General features: G+C 43.1%; 4 protein-coding genes across 6 annotated transcripts in view; 2 read left to right on the top strand and 2 right to left on the bottom strand.

Annotated features, from left to right (window-relative positions):
- Positions 1-1,615, top strand: part of aebp1b (AE binding protein 1b) — a 42,754-nt gene extending 41,139 nt beyond the window's left edge. For both annotated transcript variants that reach the window (XM_060931110.1, XM_060931111.1), the window contains exon 22: positions 48-1,615. In XM_060931110.1, coding sequence (XP_060787093.1) covers positions 48-670 — 623 coding nt within the window. In that variant the 3' untranslated portion in view covers positions 671-1,615. The remainder of the gene's footprint in view (positions 1-47) is intronic.
- pold2 (polymerase (DNA directed), delta 2, regulatory subunit) lies at positions 1,455-12,078 on the bottom strand. 2 transcript variants are annotated; one of them, XM_060931113.1, is made up of 11 exons: positions 11,932-12,078; positions 11,074-11,295; positions 8,319-8,440; positions 6,141-6,264; positions 4,791-4,905; positions 4,516-4,714; positions 4,364-4,444; positions 3,617-3,774; positions 3,172-3,299; positions 2,894-2,995; positions 1,455-2,060 (listed from the first exon to the last, which is right to left on the bottom strand). In XM_060931113.1, the coding sequence occupies exons 2-11, from the start codon at positions 11,285-11,287 to the stop codon at positions 1,900-1,902; spliced, it is 1,404 nt and encodes a 467-aa protein (XP_060787096.1). In that variant the 5' UTR covers positions 11,288-11,295; positions 11,932-12,078; the 3' UTR covers positions 1,455-1,899. The 2 variants fall into 2 exon arrangements, with proteins under 2 accessions (XP_060787096.1, XP_060787095.1); XM_060931112.1 differs by having other exon boundaries at positions 8,319-8,458.
- Positions 12,079-15,212: 3,134 nt separating this feature from the next.
- Positions 15,213-25,541, bottom strand: sf3a1 (splicing factor 3a, subunit 1). Its single transcript, XM_060931114.1, has 15 exons — positions 25,324-25,541; positions 24,574-24,683; positions 23,324-23,534; positions 22,990-23,247; positions 20,638-20,712; positions 20,319-20,469; positions 20,011-20,207; positions 19,783-19,900; positions 19,384-19,691; positions 19,056-19,301; positions 18,566-18,773; positions 18,311-18,471; positions 18,113-18,214; positions 17,814-17,885; positions 15,213-16,418 (listed from the first exon to the last, which is right to left on the bottom strand). Exons 1-15 carry the CDS (start codon positions 25,363-25,365, stop codon positions 16,317-16,319), a joined length of 2,361 nt encoding a protein of 786 aa, XP_060787097.1. The 5' UTR covers positions 25,366-25,541; the 3' UTR covers positions 15,213-16,316.
- Positions 25,542-26,045: 504 nt separating this feature from the next.
- Positions 26,046-26,334, top strand: ccdc157 (coiled-coil domain containing 157). The gene has a single exon (XM_060930656.1). It carries the CDS (start codon positions 26,083-26,085, stop codon positions 26,332-26,334), a length of 252 nt encoding a protein of 83 aa, XP_060786639.1. The 5' UTR covers positions 26,046-26,082.
- The last annotated feature ends 672 nt before the right edge of the window (positions 26,335-27,006 follow it).

The following is a 27,006-nucleotide window of genomic DNA, read 5'->3' on the forward strand; positions in this document are numbered from 1 at the left end:
GTCCTACTACTACAAGACTCAAGAATGCTTTAAATGTGCTCTTTCAGGTGAGGCTGGTGATTACTGGCGCATGCTGAATCCTGGTGAGTATCAGGTGACAGCACGGGCCTACGGCTATTCCTCCATGAGCCGAAAGTGTGCGGTGGGTTTCGAACCAGGTGCCACCCTGTGCAACTTTGAACTTAACAAATCCAACTGGGACCGCATCAAAGAGATCATGGCACTTCATGGCAACAAGCCCATCCGATTGCTCAACCCCGGAAAAGGCAGTCGCTATACCTTCCGTGGCGACAGAAAGATCAGCAACCAGATTCCTAACGGTAACGGTGGATATACTGACCGAACCCGTCTACGACGCTTAAGGATCATGAGGCTTCGTCGATTGCGGCAACAGAGGCTGATGGCCAAGATGTCAACTACACCAAGTATGACAACATTGCCACCAACAACCACCGAGCCCACTACTACCACAGCCATCCCCACCACAACCACCACGATTCCACCAAGTACGTCGACCTTCACACCATGGTATGATTCATGGCTGCCGGAGGAGGAAAACCCCATCCAACCAGAGCTCGAGATCACAGACTCGTTGGATTACGACTATAACTTCAAGATTGATGATTACTGGGAGAGTCTGGAGGTCACGAATGAGACTATAAGCACATAGAGTGCGACCTCCTCCGCCTGTGGCATATTCAACCAGCACAGTCAAGTGCTCATGGAAAGTTCTTGAACCATCACATAATGGGTTCTGAAGGAAGTACTTACCAAAGTTCTCCGAGTACAAGTGCTCCACCAAGAACTTGCGTTATTTCATCAGTTTCAAGGAACTAACACCGTTCAAAACGGGCATCTCTGGATCAGCAAGGTTGGACTTGATCGTAAATTTGATCAGCTCTGGTCATGTGACAAAGACGTATTTTATGCTAAGCACTACCAAAGAGCATCATTTATTTGATAAACCACATAATCTGACTTAACCGACTATTTAAATACAACATTAGCTACATGTCTACCGTCCTGCTTTCTGGCAAACTGTCCAGTGTGATGTCACATGATCAAGTCTGACTAAATTTAACTGAAGCTCCACCCCTTTTTGACCAAGAGACAGCCCTTACTCACCATTGCAATATAAACTTGTCTGTGCCGTCTTGGTTAGTTTTAAATGATGCATGTTAACTGTAACAAATATGCATTAGATAACTGACGAAATAAAACTAGTTGCTGTTGGCGTTATTTAAAGCTGCACCCGTCAGTCGTCTACAGCTTTTTTGTTTTTCCGAAGGCAATAACAGGTTACAGATGTCGCCATCGTCTTTCATTAACGACTCCTCTACAGCCTGCCACATTTTGTTTTCTTACAATTATAACACTGGGCTCTAACTTCACAAACGTCCCCATCCCGTGTCCTCCGACGACCCACACGGTTCCCACAGAGCCACAACTGAACATTTATACAAAAAAAGTGACTTTATTTACACTTCTTTCACACAAATAAGCACCTGTGTCAGCACTGCACAATGTCTACAGGAGATGTTTCTCTCAGAGAGACCTCGCGGTCGAATGGACTTGGTTTTTTTTTTGTTTCATCCAATAAAGGCTTGTTTATGGATTTGTCGGTTTGATCTTCTTTACCAAACACACGATTCTCAACACAGAAAGATGGACAGGATGTTCAGCCACTATATTTTCCAACATATTTTCCTAGCCAGGAACTCAAGACGCCGTTTACGTTATTAATTACTTAAGCAATTATTAAAATTCCTGCTCAAGTACCTTGATCTCATCCACTGTGATTTTTTATTTTATTTGAATATTTACGACTTCTTGCCCATCACTGAGGGCTTCCCCTTCCACTCAAGTTTCTCTAAGAAAAAAAAATTGCACTGTGGACGTTTAGTGGCTGACGTTCATCTCACTCTCATCATCCTCGTCAGTGGAGAAAGCGGAGAACCTGATCGGCTCACACTCAAGCGTGCGTAGGTTCACCAGGCAGGCCGTCTGCGTACTGCTGAATTCTGGGATTGTCAGCAGCAGGACCTCCTGACCTTCAGGACCTGGGGGAGGGAGACACCAAAAAAACAAATACGATGGTGAATCCCAGTGAAAGAGGTGTGGCCTATATGCCTATTAGTTTCAGTGCAGGAGGCATGACCAATCAATGTGCATGTCAGTCACAGTTAAAGAGGAACTGAAGTCATTTTTAAACTTGCTTTATTTCTTAATTAACCTGTTATTCGATTACGTTTTGGGTTTTAGTAACCTTATATCACGACTCGTATTGGCAACTAATCGCAATTAAATATGATACTTATCGGCCTATTTGGTTTTTAGCCGTGTTGAATTTAGTTCGTTTGGTCCACGGCAGGCGTCGCTTATCCACGCGATCTTCACGAGAATTGTGCGAGACTTCGAAACGTCAAGTGTCAGCGCCGCCATTTTGAAAACTGTTTTCCAAACGAAGTATTGCACAAAAACGAGTTTAAATGACGATTACTGCCTACTTTTTTCAAACTTTCCTGATTGCTATCAAAACAAACAAAACTTCCGGCTTGATCACGTCAGCATTCGAAAGAGGGCGCGTGTGTCTTTTGTCGGTCACTTTGATTTCCGCTGTACGTTTTACTTCCGTCCTACGATGTCTCGCACAGGTCTGAACGAATCTCGTTTACGGCCGTTGCTTTGACATATGGACTGATATATTACAGAGCATATTTCATACACTCAGAACTTGCTATAGCAGCGACAAAATAGCGATCAAAAATGCATTCCGATATTTAATAAAATGAGAAATAGAATTTTTATAATAAAAAATTTTTGCCTTCAGTTCTCCTTTAAGGGGGCGTGGCCTCAGTACCTATCACAGTTAGTGTGATGGTCCTGTACTGACCTGTGACACGTTTAGACTGGTACTTGGGAGCATTTCCGCTGAAGTACACATGAGGACATTCACTCAGGATGAACGGGTCCTTCTGGTAGAACGGGTAACAACCTGCGCACACTAAAAACTTTAGCTCACGGTACAAACACCAACCACCAACCCATAATGCATTGGGGCATTTCAAGATGTACTTCCTGTTGTGAATGTGATCTAATGATGAACAAAATCCATCACTGAACCTGAACGTCATATAACTCTGAAACTCCGGCGTGTGGTGTGTTTTATACCCAGCGTGTCGGGCGCGGTCGGAGCGAGGTGTCGGAGTCGCAGCGTGTTCTCCAGGATCTCCAGGTGATCGTCCATGCTGCTGTACTTCACAATGTCACCCACATTCTGTCCTGATGTGCCCAGAAAACTGACCCCCCCCACCCCCATAGGAAAAGCATTACGCATCATATATACACAGTATAACTCAAAAACCAAACTGACCCGAGTCACTCATTCACCCTCCTCCCGCTCTTTAATCCAGCTTCGCATCTAAATCAGAAAATACTGAATTTTGATGATTTTTTTTTTAACTCATCACAATTTCTCGAGTTGGTTACCATGGCGACCTTACAACACAACCCAAATCATGAACATCAAATCGAAAGACAGGAATTAAAAATAAATGCTTTGCTTAAAATCACTTTTAAACAAAACGATCATTTAGTTCGTTGGTTTTGCGCTCACCGGACGCCGTCTACTATGGCCTGGTACGGGTTCGTGACGAGGTGCAGGGTTCGGTACGAGCCGCACAGAAGGAACATGCAGCTGTGCAGGGGCTGTTGAGGCAGAGTGTAGTTCGTGGGGTCAAACTCTCCTGGCATCACGTCGACCGCCACGGAGGCCTGTACGAGACAAAACACGCGTGTATAAAACCGCAGACGCGTCTCTCATGCCCCTTTTCCACCAAAGCAGTTCCAGGGCTGGTTCGGGTTCAGTGCTTAGTTTGGAACCGGGTTTTCTGTTTCCACTGACAAAGAACTGGCTCTGGGGCCAGAAAAACCGGTTCCAGGCTAGCACCAACTCTCTGCTGGGCCAGAGGAAAGAACCGCTTACGTCAGCGCGGGGGGCGGAGTTGTTAAGACCGACAACAATAACAAGACCGTGAAAGATCGCCATTTTTAAGCAGCGAGAAGCAGCAGCTGTACAAACGCGAAGTCATCCATTATTATTATTGCTGCTGTTGTTGCTGCTGCTTCTTCCGTGTTGTTTTTGCTTGGATATTCGCGCCAAGGTTTATGTAAACGTAGCGCCGTAACTGACGTATACAGCGACGTAACTGACGTGACTCCGCTTAGCACCGCGAGCTATGGAAAAGCAAACTGGTTCTCAGCTGGCTCGCAAGTTGAACAAGTTGTGAACCAGCACCAGCCCTGGAACTGATTTGGTGGAAAAGGGGTTTCAGAGCCGGAGACGTCTCTACATGATACTCACCACCAGCTGAACCAGCAGCTCATCCAGCAGTCTGATGGCCTCCACACTTCCTGCCTGCGTCTTCTTCGTCAGATACTTCGCCTGGATTTAAAAATCCGATTTAAAAAGAGCGCATACGCGGGACGGATTCTCAAACACTGACGGAGCCTCACCTTCACGCTGGAGTCTTTATCCTGTGTGCTTTGGCTCAGCAGGTTTCCAGCCAACAGGACGCGAGAGATGGACGCCGCGCCGTTCTGCTCCCCGATGTCGCCCAGGTGACCCGACACCGTGTCGACCAGCAGCTGCAGTCCCAGCAAGCTCTCTGCCCTGCTGCTGCCCAAACCCAGACCCGAGGCCAGGAGCACGAACCTGCACATCCATCAGCATGAATCAGAAAACGCCAACATTACTAATTTATTACTCCGTACGAAAACAACAAACGAACCTGTCTGCGTTTAAAGGTTCTCTGGGCATCTGAGGCGGCAGATCAGCCAGACAATAATCCTCCACGGTAAATTTACCGTCATTTTTCTCTGCACCCAGGACAGCAATCACACTTCCTGTCGGAGAATAAACACGAAAACATGTCGAACGGTAGTGCAGCTCCAATTCAATTAAATAATATTGGCTGGTGTTGAGTGGTCTATCAGATATATTCCATTCAGCCACTCGTCTATCTTACAAACCATGAAAAAAGCCATCATTATTATTATTATTATCCATCCACATTCCTTTCGGGTGTTCAACGCGTCTTTCTCTTTCAAAATTCTCTCAAAATCTTACGTATTTTGTAACGAAGCCAACCTGGCGGCCATGTTTGTTTACACATTGTCACAGCTGCTCACTCGCTAGCGCGGAAGTTTTACGTCTCTGGCGTGTGACGTCATGTTGTCTTGACAACTGTGCAATATCGTAAGCCATATTCAACGCTCATTCTCCATCACGTAGAGTGACATAATACACGTAGGATAAGCGATACGCTAACAATATCGCATGCTATCGAACCAAGTGAATGAAACCCGCTAGAAGGGAATAGAACACGTTTTATTCCATCGAAAAAGTGTCATGTATGGATAATAATATTATATACAATTGTTTCTATAGTAACAGCTCGTTCAGGTCTGAGCTCTGCCTTTATCTGACTGGGAGACAGAAGCTACGGTACATAAACAGAAAAAAATAGGCGGCTCAGAAATACAGCGATGCCACGATTCGAGATGATGCAACGTGGCACTTCCATAGTCGGTACGCAGCGACTGTGGAGTCGCTACCTGAGGCGGGCACGCCAATTACATTCTCAAACAAGCTCGAACTTGGTTACACACACACACACACACACACACACACAGGCTGAGCCAATAAACTGTGCTTTTTGTCTTATTAACCTCAAGAGACAGAAGACTGTAATCATAAGTGAATTCCTGAGGTGTAAGAGGAATAAAACACTCAGGGATGTGCTGTTACAGGAAAATAATCAACCTTAGGGCGGTAACAGTCACTCCGCTTCATTACTATACTGCTTATTTTACAAGAAAAGCAACACACACACACACACACAATCATAAAAAAAAACAAACCAAAAACCCTTGTTCTGATTAAATGAATAAAGATTAAAAACACTGAGCCGAAAGATGAACAATATGAAGGGTGAAGAATTAAAAGCTTATTTTTGTGTAGATATATTATGTAAACATGAATCACAAATAAATGAATAATTAATGAAATGTTACTAAATCCTGCGGTGATTTGGAGATCATGAGACAGCATACTGTGATCGGATTGCGCGTCTGTTTACCGGTAACGAACTTGGAGGTTTCGATTTTGCCCTCCAGTTTGATCCTCTGCAGCTCGTCCTCCAGAATGAGCTCGTCTGATTGGCTGATGTATTTGGCCCGAGGAGGCTGCGGGAGCAGGTTGTGCTGAAACGGCAAAGACAAACAGAAACGACTGTGAAGTGAGCGACAGCAGAGGACCGGAGTGTCACGTGTGTGCGTCTGCGAGATGTTAATTATTAAATAATAATGATACAGTAAACTGGAAAAACCACTCGGAGAGCTCAGACTTCCACCACAGACAACAGTCGACTCTCTGATGACATGAAAATCTGCAACCGCAACCAATTTATACGCTGATTATACAGCAAAAGTATTAGCCCCCCCCCCCAGACACAAACTTTGTGATAGATTTCTATTTTATGATTTCTACATCACCGAGTCACAACATTACATAAAAAATATTTTAGAGTTCCAAACATTCAGGGGTTTTTCCAGCACAAAATTAAATGTTACAGAAAAAAAAAGGTTTGTAACATGTCTGAGCAGCATATTACCACTTTTAAGAGACACTTTTCAGATGAAAAAAGAAACCATGATGAAGGCTGCTGGGTTTTGGTGTAAAATGAAGAAGTGAGTGTGACAGTCAAAGTGTCCAGAAGAACTGTGGCTGGTTCTGTAAGATGCTCAGGAAAACCTACAGATCATTTCCACATAAAACTGACCTCACTGGACCTGATATATATCTCATCTGATCTCATTATCTCTAGCCGCTTAGGCGGGGTTCACCCTGGACAAGTTGCCAGGTCATCACAGGGCTGACACATAGACACAGACAACCATTCACACTCACATTCACACCTACGCTCAATTTAGAGTCACCAGTTAACCTAACCTGCATGTCTTTGGACTGTGGGGGAAACCGGAGCACCCGGAGGAAACCCACGCGGACACGGGGAGAACATGCAAACTCCACACAGAAAGGCCCTCGCCGGCCCCGGGGCTCAAACCCGGACCTTCTTGCTGTGAGGCGACAGCGCTAACCACTACACCACCCAGTGTAAATATATATACCTATATATATTTATTTTTAAAGCAAAGGGAATTTTGTCTCACACCAAATACTGACTGTTTCATTTATTATGGCTCACTGATTACAGTAACTTAAAATTGAAACATTTCATTTCATTATTTTTTTAAGCCATTTTGGGTCGACGGCATTTCTGTACATGCGCCTCAGACTTGTGCACAGAACTGTATTCCCAAAAATATTAGAATTATGTTCCGAAAATGTGAATCCCAAAGGATTACGGATTCAGAGTAATCGTGTTTCTACACTGGTTATGTTTTGTCACTGTTGAACTTTACTGCCATCTACTGGATTTTAAGCTGCACAGCATTTTTGAGTGCAGAATTCCAACAAGGCCACACGCCTCTCTTACATCCATCATGAGCAACAGTGAAACTAAATTTGTGGAGCTGCTCCATAACGTTATGAGTTCTTGGCCCATGGTGCACCCTTCCACCAAGTTTCATGGAAATCGAGTTGAGACATTTTCCACAATCCTGCTTATAGCCCAACAAATCACACTGAAAACACAACACTGCAAACACAGACGGATTTAAGGGCTGTTTAAGGTAAAATATGCCCAAGTTTTTCATGTACTCATTTAATTTGCATTAAAAAAAAAATCTCAAAACTAATGTTCACTTCATCCCCACTCTCCTGTAACTCCTGTAAAATTTATTACGATATTTCCGTTGAGAATAAATCAACAAATAGTACAGGATATTATCACTATGCTGGAATTTGCATAAAATATTTATAAATGCTCCTCCATCAGGATGTTTTCCACTTCGCACAAGCTTTTTTTTTCGGAGTGGTGATCGGTACAGGAAGGAGGACGACGTCATGGTCCTGAGGAGTGTCTTACAGAAGGAATACGAGGACGACATCGAATCAAAACCAAAGATAAATAAGAGCGTCAGGTTACACATTCAGCTTCACGCAAACTCTCTGGATTCAGGTATAGAGAAGGTAAACCTCCTCCTCCTCACCACTGAGAGTAACAAATCTAATTCAGAGAGAGAGAGAGAGAGAGCTACTCAAGCTAGGACTGCTAAGAGAGTTGCCATGGTTACAATATCCATATTGTGTTTTGAATAGAAGAGATTATTATTTGTTTAAACCCACTGCTCACCTCCTCGCTGATCTCCTTCAGGATGGACGGCTGCAGCTCCATGTGTTTGAACAGCGTGCCCACGATCACACACCTCTCTCCCGTCTGCAGGTCACACAGCTTCCTGATGGGCACGGCCGAACCTGAAACACACGCCTTTACTGCGCCGAGGAACAAAAACACAAACACAACGCTTTCCTCAGAGGCCGTTCTGGGTCTCCTCTCTCACCAGGTGACCCCACGGCGCTGCTTAATTCTGCACTCTGATTGGTCAGAAGGTGTGGATTAATGTTGTAGAACAGCAGCTCGGACAGTAGTGCAGGGTTATACACCATCAATGCGCTCGTTACGGTCTCTCTAGTAACGGCTCATTCATCGGGACTTTAGTAAACTGATTAAAAAAAAACAACAACTTGGCGTGTAAAGAGATGTTTGTTTAACTTTCATGGAAGGAGTCTCCAGTGTCAGAGGTGAAGGTGTGACTAAGTTTTCCCATCATCATCATGTCTTATTGACTTCAGGAGACAGGAAAAAAAAAAAATTATATATATTAGTGCTGTCAAAGTTAACGCGTTAATTTTGGCGGTTAATTTTAAACATTTAACACATTAAAAAAATTAACGCAATTAACGTGGTTTTGTTTACTTCCAGTGGCGGCTGACCCATAACCTTTGGTTACGTGTGCGGGAAAACCGGGCAGAAACAGCTATCCTAACTAAAGGAGAGTCTATGGCGGAAAGAAGGATAAGGGCGAACTTTTAGGGGGAAAGTTTCATTTTAAAAAGTTGCCCGACGGCTCGTTGGACAAAACTAAGGCAATTTGCACAGTTTGCAAAGCCGAATTTAATTACCACAGAAGTAACATGTCTTTAGCGTATCACCTCAAAGCAAAACACCCTGCTGAAATTACCTCCACTGGACCTCGCCAGTCTACACTACAGGAGTGTGGCACTCGTGGGCGAATAACGAAACCTGTAAGTGAAAAGTTAACCAATTCCTTGGTTGCTTGGATAGTTAAAAACTGCCGCCCAGTTAGCACAGTAGAGGACGATGGACTGAGAGAAGTAATTCGTGTTGCATCGGGAGATGCCTCTTATAATTTACCCTTGAGAGGAACCATCGTGTCAAGAATACACACTTTGTATGAGGATGAGAGGGCACAGCGGGTGAACATGCTTGCGCAAGCAAAGCACATCGCTCTCACGGGTGACCATTGGACGTCTATCAACAACGATAATTGTTCGGGCGTCACAGCGCATTTCATTGATCAAGACTGGACTCTGCAGTCGTTTGCACTTACTGTGAGTAAAACCGAGGAGCGACATTATGCCGAGGCATGTGCTAACCATTTTCTGGATGTTGCAAATGAACGGGAAATCAAGGAAAAGTTGACCACACTCGGCACTGACAGCGCTCGTAACAATGGTGGTCAAAGAGAGAGGGAGCACATGCCAGGCTGGCACCCACTGCATGCAAGTACCTGTCAACCCCTGCAACTACAGTGCCTTGTGAGAGGTTGTTCTCACTCTCAGGCCACATCATTCAAAAGAAGCGAGCTTCTTCGTCCCCCGATAACGTAAACGAACTGGTCTGCCTCAGTAACTGGCTGAGTGTAAAGAAGGACTCAGTAAATTATGTCTATGGAGTGAAAAATGTTCAATGTTCTGAACTTTCAACAATATCTTTGCTCATTCTTTTTTGTATTTGCACTGTGCACATGTGCATCTTAAGCCATTAAAATGGTTTTTGAATTTAAATATACTTTCTCTGTGTTTACATTAATTTGATGATTTTACATAAATATTCAGTCTTAAGTAGAAAAATGCAATTAATCTGATAGATTAATCGCGATTAATTACAGAAATGTGCAATTAATTACTTAATTTTTTTTAATTGATTGACAGCCCTAATATATATATATATGTATGTGTGTGTGTGTGTGTGTGTGTGTGTGTGTGTGTGTGTGACAGAGAGAGAGAGAAAGAAAGTGTGTGAGAGAGTGAGAATGTGTGTGTGTGTGTGTGAGAGAGAGAGAGTGAGAGACAGAGTGAGAGAAAGAAAGTGTGCGAGAGAGTGAGAAAGTGTGCGAGAGAGAGGGAAAGTGTGCGAGAGAGAGAGAGAAAGTGTGCGAGAGAGAGAGAAAGTGTGCGAGAGAGAGAGAAAGTGTGCGAGAGAGAGAGAGAAAGTGTGCGAGAGAGAGAGAGAAAGTGTGCGAGAGAGAAAGTGTGAGAGTGAGAGTGTGTGTGAGAGAAAGTTTGCGAGAGTGTGCAAGAGAGAAAGAAAGTGTGAGTGAGTGAGAAAGTGTGTGAGAGAAAGAGAAAGTGTGAGTGAGAGAGAGTGTGAGAGAAAGTGTGCGAGAGAGAGAAAGTAAGAAAGTGTGTGTGTGAGAGTGTGTGAGTGTGTGAGAGAGAGAGAAAGTGTGTGTGAGAGAAAGTGTGAGAGAAAGTGAGAGTGTGAGAAAGACAAAGTGTGTGAGTGAGAGAGAAAGAAAGAAAGTGTGAGAGAGAGAGAGAGAGAGAGAGAGAGAGAGAGAGAGGTGACTGAATGACTCAAAATTCCAGCTGCTCTAATGCGAGTGAGAACAGAACCCAACTATGTTTGACAGAATAAAACACTTGGGGACATTCTGTCTAGGAAAAATAATCAACTTACTCATAACATTGTTTGATTAAACCTGACAAACTATTTTTAAAAACTCTTTCCCGGACTGATCTGTTCCTGAGCCGAGACGCTCTCCTGATGTGGCAGTTGATTAGAGTCTGCTGAAAGCCCTCACCCCATTTCTGCTGCGCTCTCTCGCTCAGGATCTCCCGCATCTGCATGAGGCGTGTGGCGTAGATGTGAGCGTACTGACGGCTGAAGCTGCGCTCTCCGAGACGGAAACACTCCGAGCAGCCGGAGTAGGACGGCTCTTCTCGCTCGAACACCGGCGCGTCGGAGCTCGGAGGACGGAGCAGAGTCTCCTTCGGCAAGATGACGTCTGAGAACATGACTGGGACTGCCAGCAAAGGGAAATAAACAAATAAATAAATCAGCAATACATAATAAATCATCATCATCATCATGTAGGATTTTTAAGAGAGAAAAATAAATGTGTTATGACTGCAACTGAAGGAGAAATAAACATTAATAAATAAAAGTTCTGTCACAGCAGCAAGAATTCTTAATTCATATTCATCAAAATTACCTTTATACATATTTTTAAATGTGTGTATTGTAGCATATAAAAGTAGATACACTTAATTTTTTTCAGATATCAAGAAACAGAGATGAAAATATCTGAGATGGTTTTAGATTTATTTTCCCCTCCAGTATTTAAGCAGGACTGATAATAAAGGAACAGCAAAGCAACCCAATTTTTGTCCTTTTCAGTTTACCTTAAGGGTGTAAAAACTTTTGCACCAGCGTGTAATTTAGCAGGAGCAATTTTATTAATTTAAACATAAAGAAATATACAGTGTTCAATTAAAAAAAAACCTTGGTATTAATATTAATGAGTAATCTGTAATGATGAGTTTAATATTCCTGAATAAATTAATCAGTAAACACTGAGTGCTCATTAAAGCAACTGCGGCTCGTGCTATAAAAACTAACCGCTGTGATGTTTGTAGGAAAATAAACAACATGCTCTTACCTTCCGTTTCACTTCTAAACAAACTTAAAGTTTGGTTTTAATCTAAAATAAAATGTTATGAAGAAATAAACAGACATTAAAGCACAGGAGACCGGAAACACCGGACACTGCTTTGGGCTCTCGCGCGAAATCCTTCACCACCGTCACTTCCTCTTGTGACGTAACATCCGGTAAAATAAAAGCCTCTAGTATAAAAGTGAGGTTTATTGTAAATTACTGTGAACGAAATTATAATTAATTTAGAAATGAAACCGTCATGATGCGTCAAAACTGCACTTTATATTTATACACTCCATATTCGGAATAAATTAATTTAAAAATACGTGAAAATAAAACACTTATAGAGAAAAAAGATGCAGGAAAAGGAGATTGCTCTGCTCTTGTTTTACTGATATAAAAGTGATGTTTATTGTAAAATACTGGTCAAGAATAAAGAAATTAAAGTAAATTAGATGTAGTAGATGTTTATGTTGCTTCAATTTCTTGACAATCTTTCAAACATATTTTTGCACTTTATAATCTGAAGGAATGAATAAATAAAACATTTTAAAAAACATGGTGCAACTTTATGCTTAAATCCATTACATTTGGTTTGTTTGTCCTTGCACATGTACAATTTTAAGAATATTTCAATTTTTATGACGCAATATCGACGGATATTTCCCCAAATAATTCTTATTTGTATCATCTTTAGCAAATAAAATAACCTTTCATGATCAACATTTATATTTTACATTTTAAAAACTGGATAAAAAAAATAAATGAATAACAACAACAAAAACATCATCACTTGGACTAGATTAAAAGGCTGAGTGGTGCAGGCACTGGCCCTAAGAGCCAACAGTCACATGCGCTTGTACTGTAGGTTCAAAGCCCACTCCTGGTAAATGCTGTTCAACAAATCTGCTAGGAGAGATGAACATGCTTACGAACTACTGTAAGAGTTAGAAGGTTGAAAGAGACGTGTGTGATTGAACTCTTCCTTAACAGAAGGTCTAAATGAATCATGTTGTGATCGGTCAGAGAGTTGGGGTTTGATGAAAATATCCTGCAGATTAAACAAATACAGTACAGAGGATGAATTTGTTAACTTTGTGTGTGTGAAACAGATGGTCAGTGATTTACCTGTGATGGGTTTCCCAAAAGCCTCTTAACACTAAGAGCATCTTAACTAGGAGAGAGAGTGTTCATTGTGATGCTCACTCTACCATTTAACGATGATCTTTGTGCTACGATGCTTCTGGGGAACCCACCCCTGGTCTGTGAGCGGCAGTGTGAAGTTCAGCACTTGTCCATTCAGCTTCCATTCTGTCTTGTCTTGCATGTTGGGAACCTGAACTTTGACTGCGACGGGACCCTGATCATAAACACACAATCAGTTACGATGTGGAATCATCATCATCTACAATCAGTTGATTATACACACACGGTCAAAAATATACGTACACACACTCAGATTATTAATTTAGTGGTGCTGAAAGATCTAATAGTCATAAAGATTAAATCCACGAACGTGACGCTGTTTCTAACAAGCAGGAACTTTACTGAAGGACAGTAGGGGGCGCTATTCAAGCACCAACAGCAGTGGGGGTGGGCACAGCGGTCTCATTAGGTCTGCTGGGGCCAAGCTCTCCAGGATGGCTGAGGGGTGAAAGTGTTGGACACATGTCCTTGTGGGTTTGAACCTCACTCCTGGTAAGCACTTTAAAACAGACTGCAGTAACAATTTGAAGGTTGTAGGCTTAAATCCCAGCACTGATTAAGAACCTTAACTGAGTTTTGATACATAAACCTGTTTTTACTTTGACACACTGTAATGAATAAAACACTCTGCGTCAGGCTGTTATACAGCTCCAATCCTATAAAGCTGGGACGCTGTCTCATCCCATTATCTGTCGCCGCTTTATCCTGTTCTACAGGGTCGCAGGCGAGCTGGAGCCTATCCCAGCTGACTACGGGCGAAAGGCGGGGTTCACCCTGGACAAGTCGCCAGGTCATCACAGGGCTGACACATAGACACAGACAACCATTCACACTCACATTCACACCTACGCTCAATTTAGAGTCACCAGTTAACCTAACCTGCATGTCTTTGGACTGTGGGGGAAACCGGAGCACCCGGAGGAAACCCACGCGGACACGGGGAGAACATGCAAACTCCGCACAGAAAGGCCCTCGCCGGCTACGGGGCTCGAACCCAGGACCTTCTTGCTGTGAGGCGACAGCGCTAACCACTACACCACCATGTCGCCCCAACATCACTTGTTTTTCTAAAAAATGTCAATTAAAATTCATAGTTATTTACATTTCCATTAATAATTCAAATTTTCATATATTCAATATATTGAATTAAATAAAAACATTCATATCTTATGGAAACTGACCTTTTCCTAATGTCCACATTACTTGTATATGATTTCTTCACAAAGTTATAGTTATAAACACTGTCAGCGATAATTCAAATTATCATATATTCAATGTATTGAATCAAACAAATGCGTATTTTATGGGGACTGTCTTTATCTTACTGTCCACATCACTTGTATGTTTTCTTCAAAAGGAAAATGTCTATTTACACTTTTTACAGTTATTTACAGTTCCCAGTTATTTTTGAAACAAATTTTCATTTGATCATTTAGACTTCGGCTTCTTGGCCAAAGCCAAAAGCTCATCAGTCCTCTCTTTTTTCCTTTTTCTTTCATTAGCCAGCGCCTCCTGGGTTTTTACATGCTCTAACCCGGCTCTCTTCTGCTCTCTCACACTCCTCTCTCGCTTTCCTTTTGCTTTGCTAAACTTGTTTTTTATCCCAGCATCAATTTCACGCACCTTCGCTTCATCTCGCTTGTCAATAGTATTCGGCGTCTTGAGAAAAAACGCCGTTAGAGGAAAGTATTTTTGATATGCAGCTCACGAACATGTGTAAGTTTTGATAAAAGAAAACGGCTGCGGGTGTCTTTGTAAAAGCTGTTTTGATTGGCTATTATGGTCTTGACATCGATGTCTTGACCAATAACAATGTAGATAACACGAATTTTACATCACATTCAACGAGATTAAACGAGACTAAAGATGGCGACTTACAAATAATGTGTAAACATCGCTGGAGTTAATAAAGTTTGAACAGCATGAAGGAACATACCCCAACCCCCCGACATTAATAAAAAAAAAAAATTCTCAACGGAGTTGGCATAATATAAAAAGATAGTTTTTTACTCAGAAAAAGCGGAAATTCGCTGAAAAGCGGAAAACTCTCATCCCTGAAATAGTACAAAGACAACATATCAAATTTTGAAACAGAAATTTTATTGTTTTTTGATCCGAGACCGACCCTCAGGCATTAGATAAAAAAACAAAACAAGGACCAACAAAATTCAGATTTACCAAATTTATTTCAGTTTGTTTATTCATCAAACATCACGTCAGAGTTTCAGCTGCGAAAGGAAACGTTATTCAGAGTAAAACACTCAAACAAAAAAACCCCACAAAACAAACCAAAAAACAAAAACACCCTTTACGATGTACTGATTTACTCTGAGCTGCGTAATTAAAACGAACATTTTTACTTTCAGCTACAACATTAACAACTAATTAAACAGATCTGGATTCAGATTATAGTCTGTGTTTAACATCAAAGCTTAAAACTCTGAGGAGACAGAGAGAGAGAGAGAGAGAGAGAGAGAGTGACAGAGCAAGAGAGAGACAGCGAGCGACAGAGAAGAGAGAGAGAACAAGACAGCAGATGACAGAGAGAGACAGCGAGCGAGCAAGACGACGAGAGCCAGATTTGAGAGAGAGAATGAGACAGTGAGCAACAGAGAGAGAGAGACAGTGAGCGACAGAGACAGCAAGCAACAGAGAGAGACAGCGAGCGACAGATAGAGAGAGAGAGAGAGAGAGAGAGAGACAGCGAGAGCCAGATTTGAGAGAGAGAGAGAGAGAGAGAGAGAGAGAGAGACAGCAAGCGACAGAGAGAGACAGCGAGCGACAGAGAGAGAGAGAGACAGCAAGCGACAGAGAGAGAGAGAGCGCGAGCAAGATGGCGAGAGCCAGATTTGAGAGAGAGAGAGACAGTGAGTGACAGAGAGAGTGAGCGACAGAGAGAGCAAGCAACAGAGAGAGAGACAGCAAGCAACAGAGAAAGAGAGACAGTGAGAGAGACAGCGAGCGACAGAGAAAGAGAGCGCGACAGAGACAGACAGCGAGTGAGCAAGATGGCGAGAGCCAGATTTGAGAGAGAGAGCGTAAGACAGTGACAGAGCCAGATTTGAGAGAGAGTGACAGCACAAAAGACAGACACACAGAGAGGGAGAGCGCGCGAGTGCAAGAGACAGAGACGGCCCGATCTGAGAGACAGAGACAGACAGAGGACAAGAGACAGGTGTGATCTACTTCTTCCTCCCTCCTCTCTCCTTCAGCGCCAGGTGAATCACAGACCCGTTGTTCATGTTGTAGTAGGCCAGAGAGTTGGAGTCCTTGATGAAAATACCCTGCACACGAAAAGACCAAACGGATTCATTCACAATCCAAACACACACACACACACACACACACACACACACACACACACACACACACACACACACACACACTTTATCACACTGTAAATCCTAAAGCTTTCAATTAGCACCACAATACTGGATTAAATATTTCACAAATTCTGATCAATGCTGTTTAAACTGGAAACACCAAGATACACTGCAACCCTGCTATAACTAACTCTTTTACTACGAACCCCGACGGCTCCCCCCCCACACACACACACACACACACACACACCCAACCCTCCCGACCAAACTGAATTGACCTGAACTGACTTCACTGCACTATTACTGTCACTGCACTATCATTATGTACTACTGTTTATTTATACCGCAAAATATTATCATACCACTGCATTACAGTACGTTCACATCGCACATTTGTACATACTGTAAATATCCATACATCACTATACACCATTCCATACCCTGTCATTTCTGTCCATTTATATTTATGTATATTACACTTGTTATTTACTGCTGTGCATTTCTGGTTAGATGCAATCTGCATTTCGTTGCCTTCTACCTGTGCCATGACGAAGTTAAATCTAATCTTTCACATAAAACAAACCAAGTTTATATCCCCTGCCTTTAATGACAATGAGACAGACAGTCTTTAAAACACAAAACCCCCTGAGCCTGATCCATGCGCTCCTCTTCCCCCAGAGACAAACAGTAAGTCATCGAGACCGCAGTCGAGTGAACAAGACGCGTTAATGCCATAAAACAAAGGCTTAACGAGTTTCATTTAGGTGTCGATCGCTAACAATTAACAATGCTGATCAAAAGCTCGATAAAAAGACGAAACGACTGCTGATACTAAATACGTAGTTAAATCGCACCGGCAGTGTTTTTTGTTTTTTACCCCCCGCCCAGCAGCGACGTATAAACGACATCAGTGATTTGAACCACATGAATGAAGTGAATGGTGAGAATTTAGAAAACAGTGCGAGGACAACGATACACCGGTAATCTCCATCACTTCCATAACAGACGCAGAAATCAATCATCGCCTCCGTTCGTCATCCTTTAACTCTGTGAACTGCGAGAGCAACTCGGGAGAAATTCATCAGAAGGAATTTAACGTGCCAAAAGTTTCACATCCCGCGTGAGAAGTGCCTCCACTTCAGCGTTACAGTAGAACTCTTCTGTAGAACAAACTATTTGGACGCTCGTTACAGCAGAGTTTTAATTGCGTCAGCGCCACCTAGTGGTCACAGTTTATCAGTTTAAACATTAAAATTTCCTGTCTTTGTATCGTATTCAAAAGGATTTGTAAATCATTGCCTTCTGTTTTTATAAATGTTTATATCAAATTAAACCTGACTAACGTGTTTATTTTACCTCGTACTGAAGTTTCTGTTTGCCGGCCGGCATCCCGGTGGCCTCGTGGATCTTAACCTTTATGACGGACACCTAAAATGGACAAAAGCGCTCAGGTGAGAACTGAAACAGGAGCATTTTTATGAATAAACTTTTAAAATGAACAGTTTTGTGCTTCTATGGTGACAAAGCAAACAGTATGACGAATGTAGAAACGAACAAGAATAAGCACACTGACGATTTCTCACTGCGTGTGTGAGAGAGAGAGAGAGAGAGAGAGAGAGAGAGAGAGAGAGAAAATGGGGTGGTCAGTGATTTACCTGGTCTGTGAGCGGCAGTGTGAAGTTCAGCACTTGGCCGTTCAGCTTCCATTCTGTCTTGTCCTGCATGTTGGGAACCTGAACTTTGACTGCGACGGGACCCTGATCATAAACACAATGTGGAATCATCATCATCATCATCATCATCAAGTACTCATAGTTGCACTTTAAAGTCATGTGATCTGTGTGCGTGTTCACCTTGTTTCTGCGTAGGAACTCGTCCTCTGGGACCAGGTTGTCCTCCGTCTTCATCTTCTTGCTCACCGGCTCGTCCTCGTGTGGAGCAGGAGGGTGGGCAGGAGGCATGGGGGCGGGAACAGCACTAGGAGGTTGGGGCACCGGAGGGGCAGGTACGAATGCTACGGGGCAGAGCACAGTGATGCGTTCACTAAGGCTCACTTGTGCCGGAGTAAAAGTGTGACGCCGTATAGCGTGTGCTTCTGATCGTCTCACCTGCAGGCACCACCATGGGTGGAGGTCGAGGAGCCATGATGTGGGGCGCGGCCGGGGGCATCGGCACCACGTTGATCCGAGGAGCGTGCACCATGGGGGGCATCGGGGTCAGGACCTGACCGGGGGCCAAGCGTACCACGGGGGTCACAGGGGGCCTCGGGATAACGGGCACGGCGGAGAGCAGGGTGGTGCGCACCGGAGGAGGAACCTGGGACAGAAGAATTACAGCCACTTTCAACATTTCACCATAAAATACAGAGCGTTAAAGGGACGGTCTCGGCCCGTGGGGTGTTAAAGGGATAAAAACAGATTATGACGCATTAATTACAACTGAATTCATGTCTAAATTGAGACCGTGTGCAAGTTAAAAATGAGCATAAATGCCACAGTTATTAATCAAATTTGGTGTGTGTGTGTGTGTGTGTGCGTGTACACTCTCCCTTTAATGCTATAAACTGCTGTAGAGTATGAAGTGAGGGTTGGTACTGACTGCAGCTGGCACTCTGGGAGCCGTGTTGATGGGTGGGCTGGGCTTGGGCAGGGTGGGCACGGTGGTGGGCAGCGGCGGGGGCGCGGTCTCGTTGGGTTTGATGGGTCCGATCTTCTCCTTGGTCTCGTCCTCCTGCACCAGGCCTTTAGCTTTGTGGATGGCTTCGATCTGCTCCTGCAGCGTGATGTTCGCCTGAGCGGCCTGCTGCGTACGCGCCATGCTGCCTGAGTGACCGTCCCACGTCACCTACACACGCACACACAGGATTCAGAATAAAAAGTGTACAGAATAAATTGTAAAAGTTAACTGTTAGTCCTCCATCACTGACCTTCTCCTCGGGTTTCTGGATCTCCTCCTCGCCAATCTTCTTACCAATGGCTGTTTCTTCCACACCGAAGATATCCGTTCTTCTCTCAGCCAGCTGCTTCAGGCTGCTCTCGATGTCCAGGCCGGGGGCGTACACCTCCTCTTCGATCTGTCGCTCTCGGAGGTTTCGGTCTCGCTGCTCCAGCCAGCGCGGGTCCAGCAGCCCGATACGCATGTGCTCCTGCATCTTACTGGCCGGGATCTTCTCACCCGTGATCGGAGAGATGAGGAACTCATCACCAGGCGGCACGACAGCCTGAGACTTCAAGGCTGGGGATGGAGAAGGGGAGGGGGGTTAAACTGATCAGTAAATTTCAGTGCACCGATTCAGAACGAGCTCCTGAGAACCTCGAGCTCTCACCCTTGGGGTCGTAGTCTTTGCGGATGATGACCTGGTCTGGAGTAGGAGGCAGAGGAGGAGGCATGGGGTTTTCAGGAGGGAGTGGAGCCTTCATCGACTCCTCATCTTCATCCGAACCCTACGAGATGTTTCACACACAGGTCATGAGACGTGACGAGTTCAAAATAAAACGGCGTAAGAATTTTATAGTTCTCTTGGAGCATGATGACATCATAATTAGCGGTTCACCTCGTCCATATCCTGCAGCTGTGTGTCCTGGTCCAGTTGAGCCGTGTGGCCTTCGTCCCTGGTGTCTCGCTCGTCCTCCTCGTCCTCGCTTTCCACCTCCATCTCCACTTCTTCGCTCTCTCCGTACTTCTCGTAACGCTCCTGGATCAGGATTCGAGCTCCCAGTTCCTCCGGAGTGGTGGGAGGAGGGAAGTTGCCTGGGAATAATGGGGCACAGATAATGGAACAACACCAAGACACACTCGTTCACTCACACACACCCCTCTCTCCTTAAACGAGGTTACTACACATCCTCATCTCTTCCTCACCTTGCTCATTGGGCTGGAAGTCGACCGTCTCCACGACAACAAAGTCGTGCCAGTCGATCTGAGCGTATGCCACACGCTCTTTCTCTCTCTCCTCCTCCTCTTTCTTCCTCTCTCGCTCCTGGTACTTGGCCCACTCCACTCGGTACTTCACCTGACACACACACACACACACACGTCACATTATCACCATTATACGCAACCTTACATATGATCTATATTAATATAACTTTAATGTTCACGCTGTAATAAACACTGCGGTGGAGTTTAATGATATTAATTTATTTATTTCTCCTGATCCATGTTCTTCACACCCCGTTACCTGATCCAGGACCTCACGGGGATTCTCCGCCTCTCTCTTCAGTTTCTGCAGCAGTCCTTTCGGAGGGATCAGAATCTTTAAAAATGAACGAACGAACAAACAAACAAATAAATAATAGTTTCATTACAAGTTAAATGACGGTTAAACTGAACCTGTGCGTTTATGAAGCGACAGTCACACAAAAGCCCGTGTCTGGCTCTCTTAGCGAACAGGAACCAGTTATACTGTGGAGTGCAAAAGTTTGTGCACCCTTACATCCAAAATTGTCCCAAAAACGACAGTCAGAGTCAGTTTTTCCAGACGCGATCGTAAAAGATCATTTTACACAAACACCAATAAAGATCAGAATATACATGTTAATTAAAATATTAATTGTGAAACATGATAGGATCAGGGATGAGAGTGGGTGGTCACCAAAAAAGCAGAAAACAAGATGGCGCCCGAAGCCGGGGGTCTGGGAGGGATACCCCCCAGGAAAATTTTGAAAAATAAGGCCTTACAAACCACTTTTTCTGCAATCTGAGCTGTAGTAGATAAAAAATCTGCTGTCTTTTTTATATATTTACATGAAAATATGTTTCAAATCAATAGGAGTATTGTTTGAATTCAAAATAAAATCACATTCTGCATTCAAGGGTATGGTTATAATTCATGATCAACAAAAATGACAAACTAAATTCACATTAAACGTAAGTTTTATTATCAAAATGTTCATATATTAAATAACATTTCTTAGGGAGAAAAGGTCGGTCACCCTATGTCCTCATTAGTTGCATATGATTTCAAAAAGTCTTTTGAAATATTTAAGTTTTCAAAACTGTCAGCATTAATTCAGATTTACTGACCATCATATACATGTTCAGTGTATTAAATCAAACGAATGCTAAGTTTATGGGATAATGTCTATGTACACTTTATACAATTATTTATAGTTCACAGTCACTTCATTTTCATTTAATCATTTCGACGACTTCTTCAGCTTTTTGGCCAAAGACAAGAGCTTGTCAGTCCTCTCTCTGTTTTTTATACCAGCATCGATTTCACGTACCTTCGCTTCGTCTCGCTTGTCAATTGTATTCGGCATTTTGAGTAAAAAAGCCGATACGAAAGAGAAGCGTATTTTTGAAGCGCAGCGACGATGAACATGTGCAAGTTTCGATAAAATAGAACGATGCGGGTACTTTTGTAAGAACTGTTATGATTGGCTTTTGTTCTCTCCCACACTCTTGTAAGAACTGTTATGATTGGCTATCATGCTCTCGCCAGCGATGTTTTGGCCAATTACATTGTAGATAACACGTATTCTACCGCGAGACTTAGCGAGACTAAAGATGGCGAAAATGTAAACATGTAACATCGTCGTACGCTTGAGTATCACGAAGGAACATACCCCAACCCCCCTCAATGAAAAAAACATCTCAACGGATTTGGCATAATATCGATTTTTGCTCAGAAAAAGCAGAAAACCGCCAAAAAGCGGAAAACTCTCATACCTGTAGGATGAACCCTTGAAAGAATTTTTGCCTCTTTTGCTCTTTGGTTTGGATTTTTCTGAATCTCTACGTTGAGTTTTTTTCTTCTTCCGCTCTAATCTCTGAAGGCTCAGTATTTCATGCATCAGGTCATGTGACTGCTCTTTTCCTGACTCCCACGGACTCTTAACGTGTCTGCTTGGTTTTTGTTTTTAATTGAATAAGATTAGATCATTAGAAATGCTCATGAGGCAAAAATCCAAATAATAATAAAAAATGTTATTTATATAGCACTTTTCATACAGAAACTGCAGCTAAAAATACTTTACATTAAAAGCTAGAATGACAAAAAAAAAAACACAAGTGGACATAAAATCTTTAAAAGACAACACTGACAAAATGGAAAGAAAGTAATTATTACAGTGAAAAATAAAAAGAGATAAAAATAAGATAAAACCATATAGCATACAACTAGCTGTATGCTAAAGTAAAAAGGACTGTTTTTAGCTGACATTTAAAGATTTTTACAGCGTCTGCCTCCCTCATACTTTCTGGTAAAGTATTCCACAATCTGGGTGCAGAACGGACAAAGGCTGCTTCTGTGATTTTGTTTTGGGGGATTATTGGGATATTTAGTAAACCAGCTAACCGGAGTATGTGAGTGGGTGTACAAACTTCTGAGCATTCTGGAATATTTAGGCTGTGTTTTAACATTAATGAAAACTTTATAAACACAAGATTCTGGTGCTGTAGATGTAAATGTTTCCTGCTGAGTAACCAAGGGGAGCACAAACTTTTGCACCCACATTAAGAATATGATCTGAGCGAGTGTGTAAGCGCGTGCGGAGAATGTACGTGGAACGCTGCGATATAGACTCACCTTGGTGTACTGTTCCACCAGTTTGGTGAAGTAGTTGAAGAGGCTGTGCTGAGGACGCAGGAAGTCGAACTGGTAGTTCCTCTGCTCCTTCTGCATGAGCTGCGTGAGGAACTGGCGGCCGTTACGGGCCACGAACTGCGCCGTCAGCTTCACCACGTCCAGGTCAAAGGCCGAGATGGAGGGCGGGTCGGCCATGAACTCGAACTCGGGTGGAGGCTCCTTGGGAATGACCGTCTCGTGGATGACCTGCGCTTGGACCTGGAGGAAACGTGATTAACGGGAGGTTAATCTTTTATTATTATTATAGTTACTAGGCGAAAGGCGGTAATCAGACCTTCTGGGGGAGCTGCTGCTGGGCTTGCTGCATGGACTGCTGCTGCATGACCTTCGGCACGGCAGCAGACGGCTCCTGACCTTTGCCCTCTTTGAACTCGTTGACCTTGTGGCGGTAGTAGGCATGGTACGGGTCGCTGGGGTTCAGGAAGTTAAACTTGGGGTTGTTGATCTCGTTCTGACGAATTCTCGCTTCAAACTCCGGCCCGTTCCTGTACAGAGCGATTCAGTCGTAACTTTTTCCACAACATGACGTATGCATCTAGATATTTAGGTTTGTGCACAATCATTAAACCAAGTGAACGATTTTCTGCCCTGGTTTCGCTGTCAGAGGTGATAATCGACCAACGTAAGAAAAAAAATATGTGTTTGGTTGTGAGAATACATAATGTTCCCATTTCATTATCAGAAGATGATTTCACACCAATCTGAGACAATTCTTGTGCAAAAAAACAACACTTGTCCAAAATGGACCAATCACACGACACCAAAACCTCTGGAACAGCTTTGAGCATGATAGTAGTGATGGTGGAAATGTAATGTAACCATTTTTATAAAAGATAAAAGACATCTCACCAGAATTCTAATACAACAGTGCACAGATTTAAAAAAAAAAAAGCTCTGCTCAAACAGATCATATTAAAAAAAAAAAAAGTGAAACCATTTCATGTTTCGGGGCGGCACGGTGGTGTAGTGGTTAGCGCTGTCGCCTCACAGCAAGAAGGTCCTGGGTTCGAGCCCCGTGGCCGGCGAGGGCCTTTCTGTGTGGAGTTTGCATGTTCTCCCCGTGTCCGCGTGGGTTTCCTCCGGGTGCTCCGGTTTCCCCCACAGTCCAAAGACATGCAGGTTAGGTTAACTGGTGACTCTAAATTGAGCGTAGGTGTGAATGTGAGTGTGAATGGTTGTCTGTGTCTCTGTGTCAGCCCTGTGATGACCTGGCGACTTGTCCAGGGTGAACCCCGCCTTTCAACCGTAGTCAGCTGGGATAGGATCCAGCTCGCCCGCGACCCTGTAGAACAGGATAAAGCGGCTACAGATAATGAGATGAGACATTTCATGTTTCCTAGTTAACGAGCTACAAACAAATATGTTCTTTAGTCATCGGTCTTCCGTTAGAGGATCTTCCATATCCTCAGACAGCCTGTTAGAGAATAATAACACGAACAGACTGCAGAAATCTCAGATTCTGGATGAATCATCACAAACAGCATGAAAGGCCGCAGTGCTGGGGATCGGTGTCGGGGACCGTACCTCGCTACGAAGCTGGCGGTCTTGTCCACGATATTGCGCACTTCAGGAGGAGGGTAGATGATCCCCACGATGGGTTTCGTGGCCGGAGTTTCTTCTTTCTGCTCATCGGCCTGCGTACAAAACACAAAACCTGTCCTTTTAACATGCGTGTAACAAATATAAGGGTAACCATGTCCATTGTTTGTAATACATGCAAATGATGCATGAACGAAAATAAAACAAAAGCATCAGTAACCAACACAATTCCACAAAAATTGGAAGCGTTTTAAGGAAAGGAAACTGTAACGTTAATGTTAGATTCACAAGCGCACTCACACCTACTGACGATAACAGTAAGGAACCGGTATCGTGACGTAAACATATCGCGACACCGATATTATAACGTCATATCGCCCAGAACTAATCACATTTTACGTGCACAATTTTAAAATTATAGCAAAGCTACGTATATTAAATATTTCAGAAAGTATCTCGCGCCTATAAAAAGTGACTTTACGTCCCCAAAATGACATTTTAAGCTACATTCCTAGCTCCAGTCTCGCGCCTGCAGTTTGCTAACGTTAGCTCATCTAGCTAAGAGAAACCACAGAACCTGCAGCTTCATCTAAACACAATTAAAAGGGTTTTAGAATCAGAAAATGTTCCATAGTGTTAAAGTGTTATATACAAATGCATATGATTAAATGTTTTTTTAAAAAATACATATATTTATAAAGATCATTAGCCGCTAAGCTAACCGTTAGCTCTTACCTTGTTGTTGACTTCCGGTTGAGAAATCTGTACAGGCAGCATCGCTGATCGGATATAAAACCCACAACCTGATCCGAACAACTTTTTTCTTAATGATCCTTAAAGAGTAAACTTATTTTCTGAGTAACAAAAAATACGTTTACTTTTTAAAGAACTTTAAAACGTTGAGAACAAAAATCCGTCTCGCGGCGTGAAGGAAGCCGCTGGTGTTGAATATGAGATCACTTCCGGTAACTAAATATGCACAGAATTGTGGGAAATGAAGTCGTGGAAATGAACTTTGCGCCTGCATTTGGTTTAGATTTCACCCTGACACAAGTTTCTGTATAATTTTCTGTGAACTCAGGAGATATTATGATGTACTGACTATTTATATAATTTCTAAAATGTACATTTTGATGAGAATAAGTTATTTAGTGCATTTTCAAACTACATATCCCAGTAACCATTCGAGAGTTGATTCCGGCTGAATAAAATAAATCTAATTATTTAGTAGTCATGTCGACAATATTAAACTCAATAATAGATCATATAATGCAATAAATTATATATTTGTGTGTGAAATAAAAGAAAAAAAACAAGAAAAAAGTTCACTTCCGTTAAAAAAATAAGCGCACGCGGTTCTGGGAAATGACGTTCTCTTGCTGGATGAGTACGTGTTTCCATGGTAACGAGTCGCAAACGGAGAGCGCGGTTCCCTCGGCGTGTGGCGGAGAGTAATATCTCAGGGATTATTATGATATCGATCTGTTTTGCACCATGACTCATCTGTTAGGAACTCAGGACTGTGTGGAGAGTCTGCGCAGAGATGTGATAGATTTACAGGAAACGCTGGTGGAAGTGTTCTCGCGCACCGGACCGGTCCGTTTCCGGTCGTGGAAGTTCCCGGATAAAGAGTCGTGTGATTTGGACCTGGTGCAGCTGCTGGAGCAGTATGACTATGTGGAGGGAGAGGAGGAGTTCAACCAGCTCTCACACATCGTGCTGTTTGAACTGGTGATTGACAGGTGACGTCATGCTTCAATTAATTGACAAAAATGATTGATTTGAACTGGACAGTGTAGTGAGGACTGCAGACATCATCTGATCATCCAGAGGGAATGAGGAGTTGTTTCTGATGGAAGTCTGTCTCACACAAACCCTTTAAAAAACACTGTACAAACTGTCAGACCACGTGGTCTTATAAACACACACACACTATCTCTCTGTTGGAATCAGAAACAGAATTAGAATTCCATTATTCTCATCTCACAGAGTACAACAAAAGTGGTTAGTGAGCCTAATGGTGCACTGACACAACAAAAAAGAAAGAGCAGGATCAAAATACATAGGCATACAGTGGTGCTTGAAAGTTTGTGAACCCTTTAGAATTTTCTATATTTCTGCATAAATATGACCTAAAACATCATCAGATTTTCACACAAGTCCTAAAAGTAGATAAAGAGAACCCAGTTAAACAAATGAGACAGAAATATTATACTTGGTCATTTATTTATTGAGGAAAATGATCCAATATTACATATCTGTGAGTGGCAAAAGTATGTGAACCTTTGCTTTCAGTATCTGGTGTGACCCCCTTGTGCAGCAATAACTGCAACTAAACGTTTGCGGTAACTGTTGATCAGTCCTGCACACCGGCTTGGAGGAATTTTAGCCCGTTCCTCCGTACAGAACAGCTTCAAC

This window comes from Neoarius graeffei, chromosome 10 (genome assembly GCF_027579695.1).
Source record: "Neoarius graeffei isolate fNeoGra1 chromosome 10, fNeoGra1.pri, whole genome shotgun sequence".
Taxonomy (NCBI): Eukaryota; Metazoa; Chordata; class Actinopteri; order Siluriformes; family Ariidae; genus Neoarius; species Neoarius graeffei.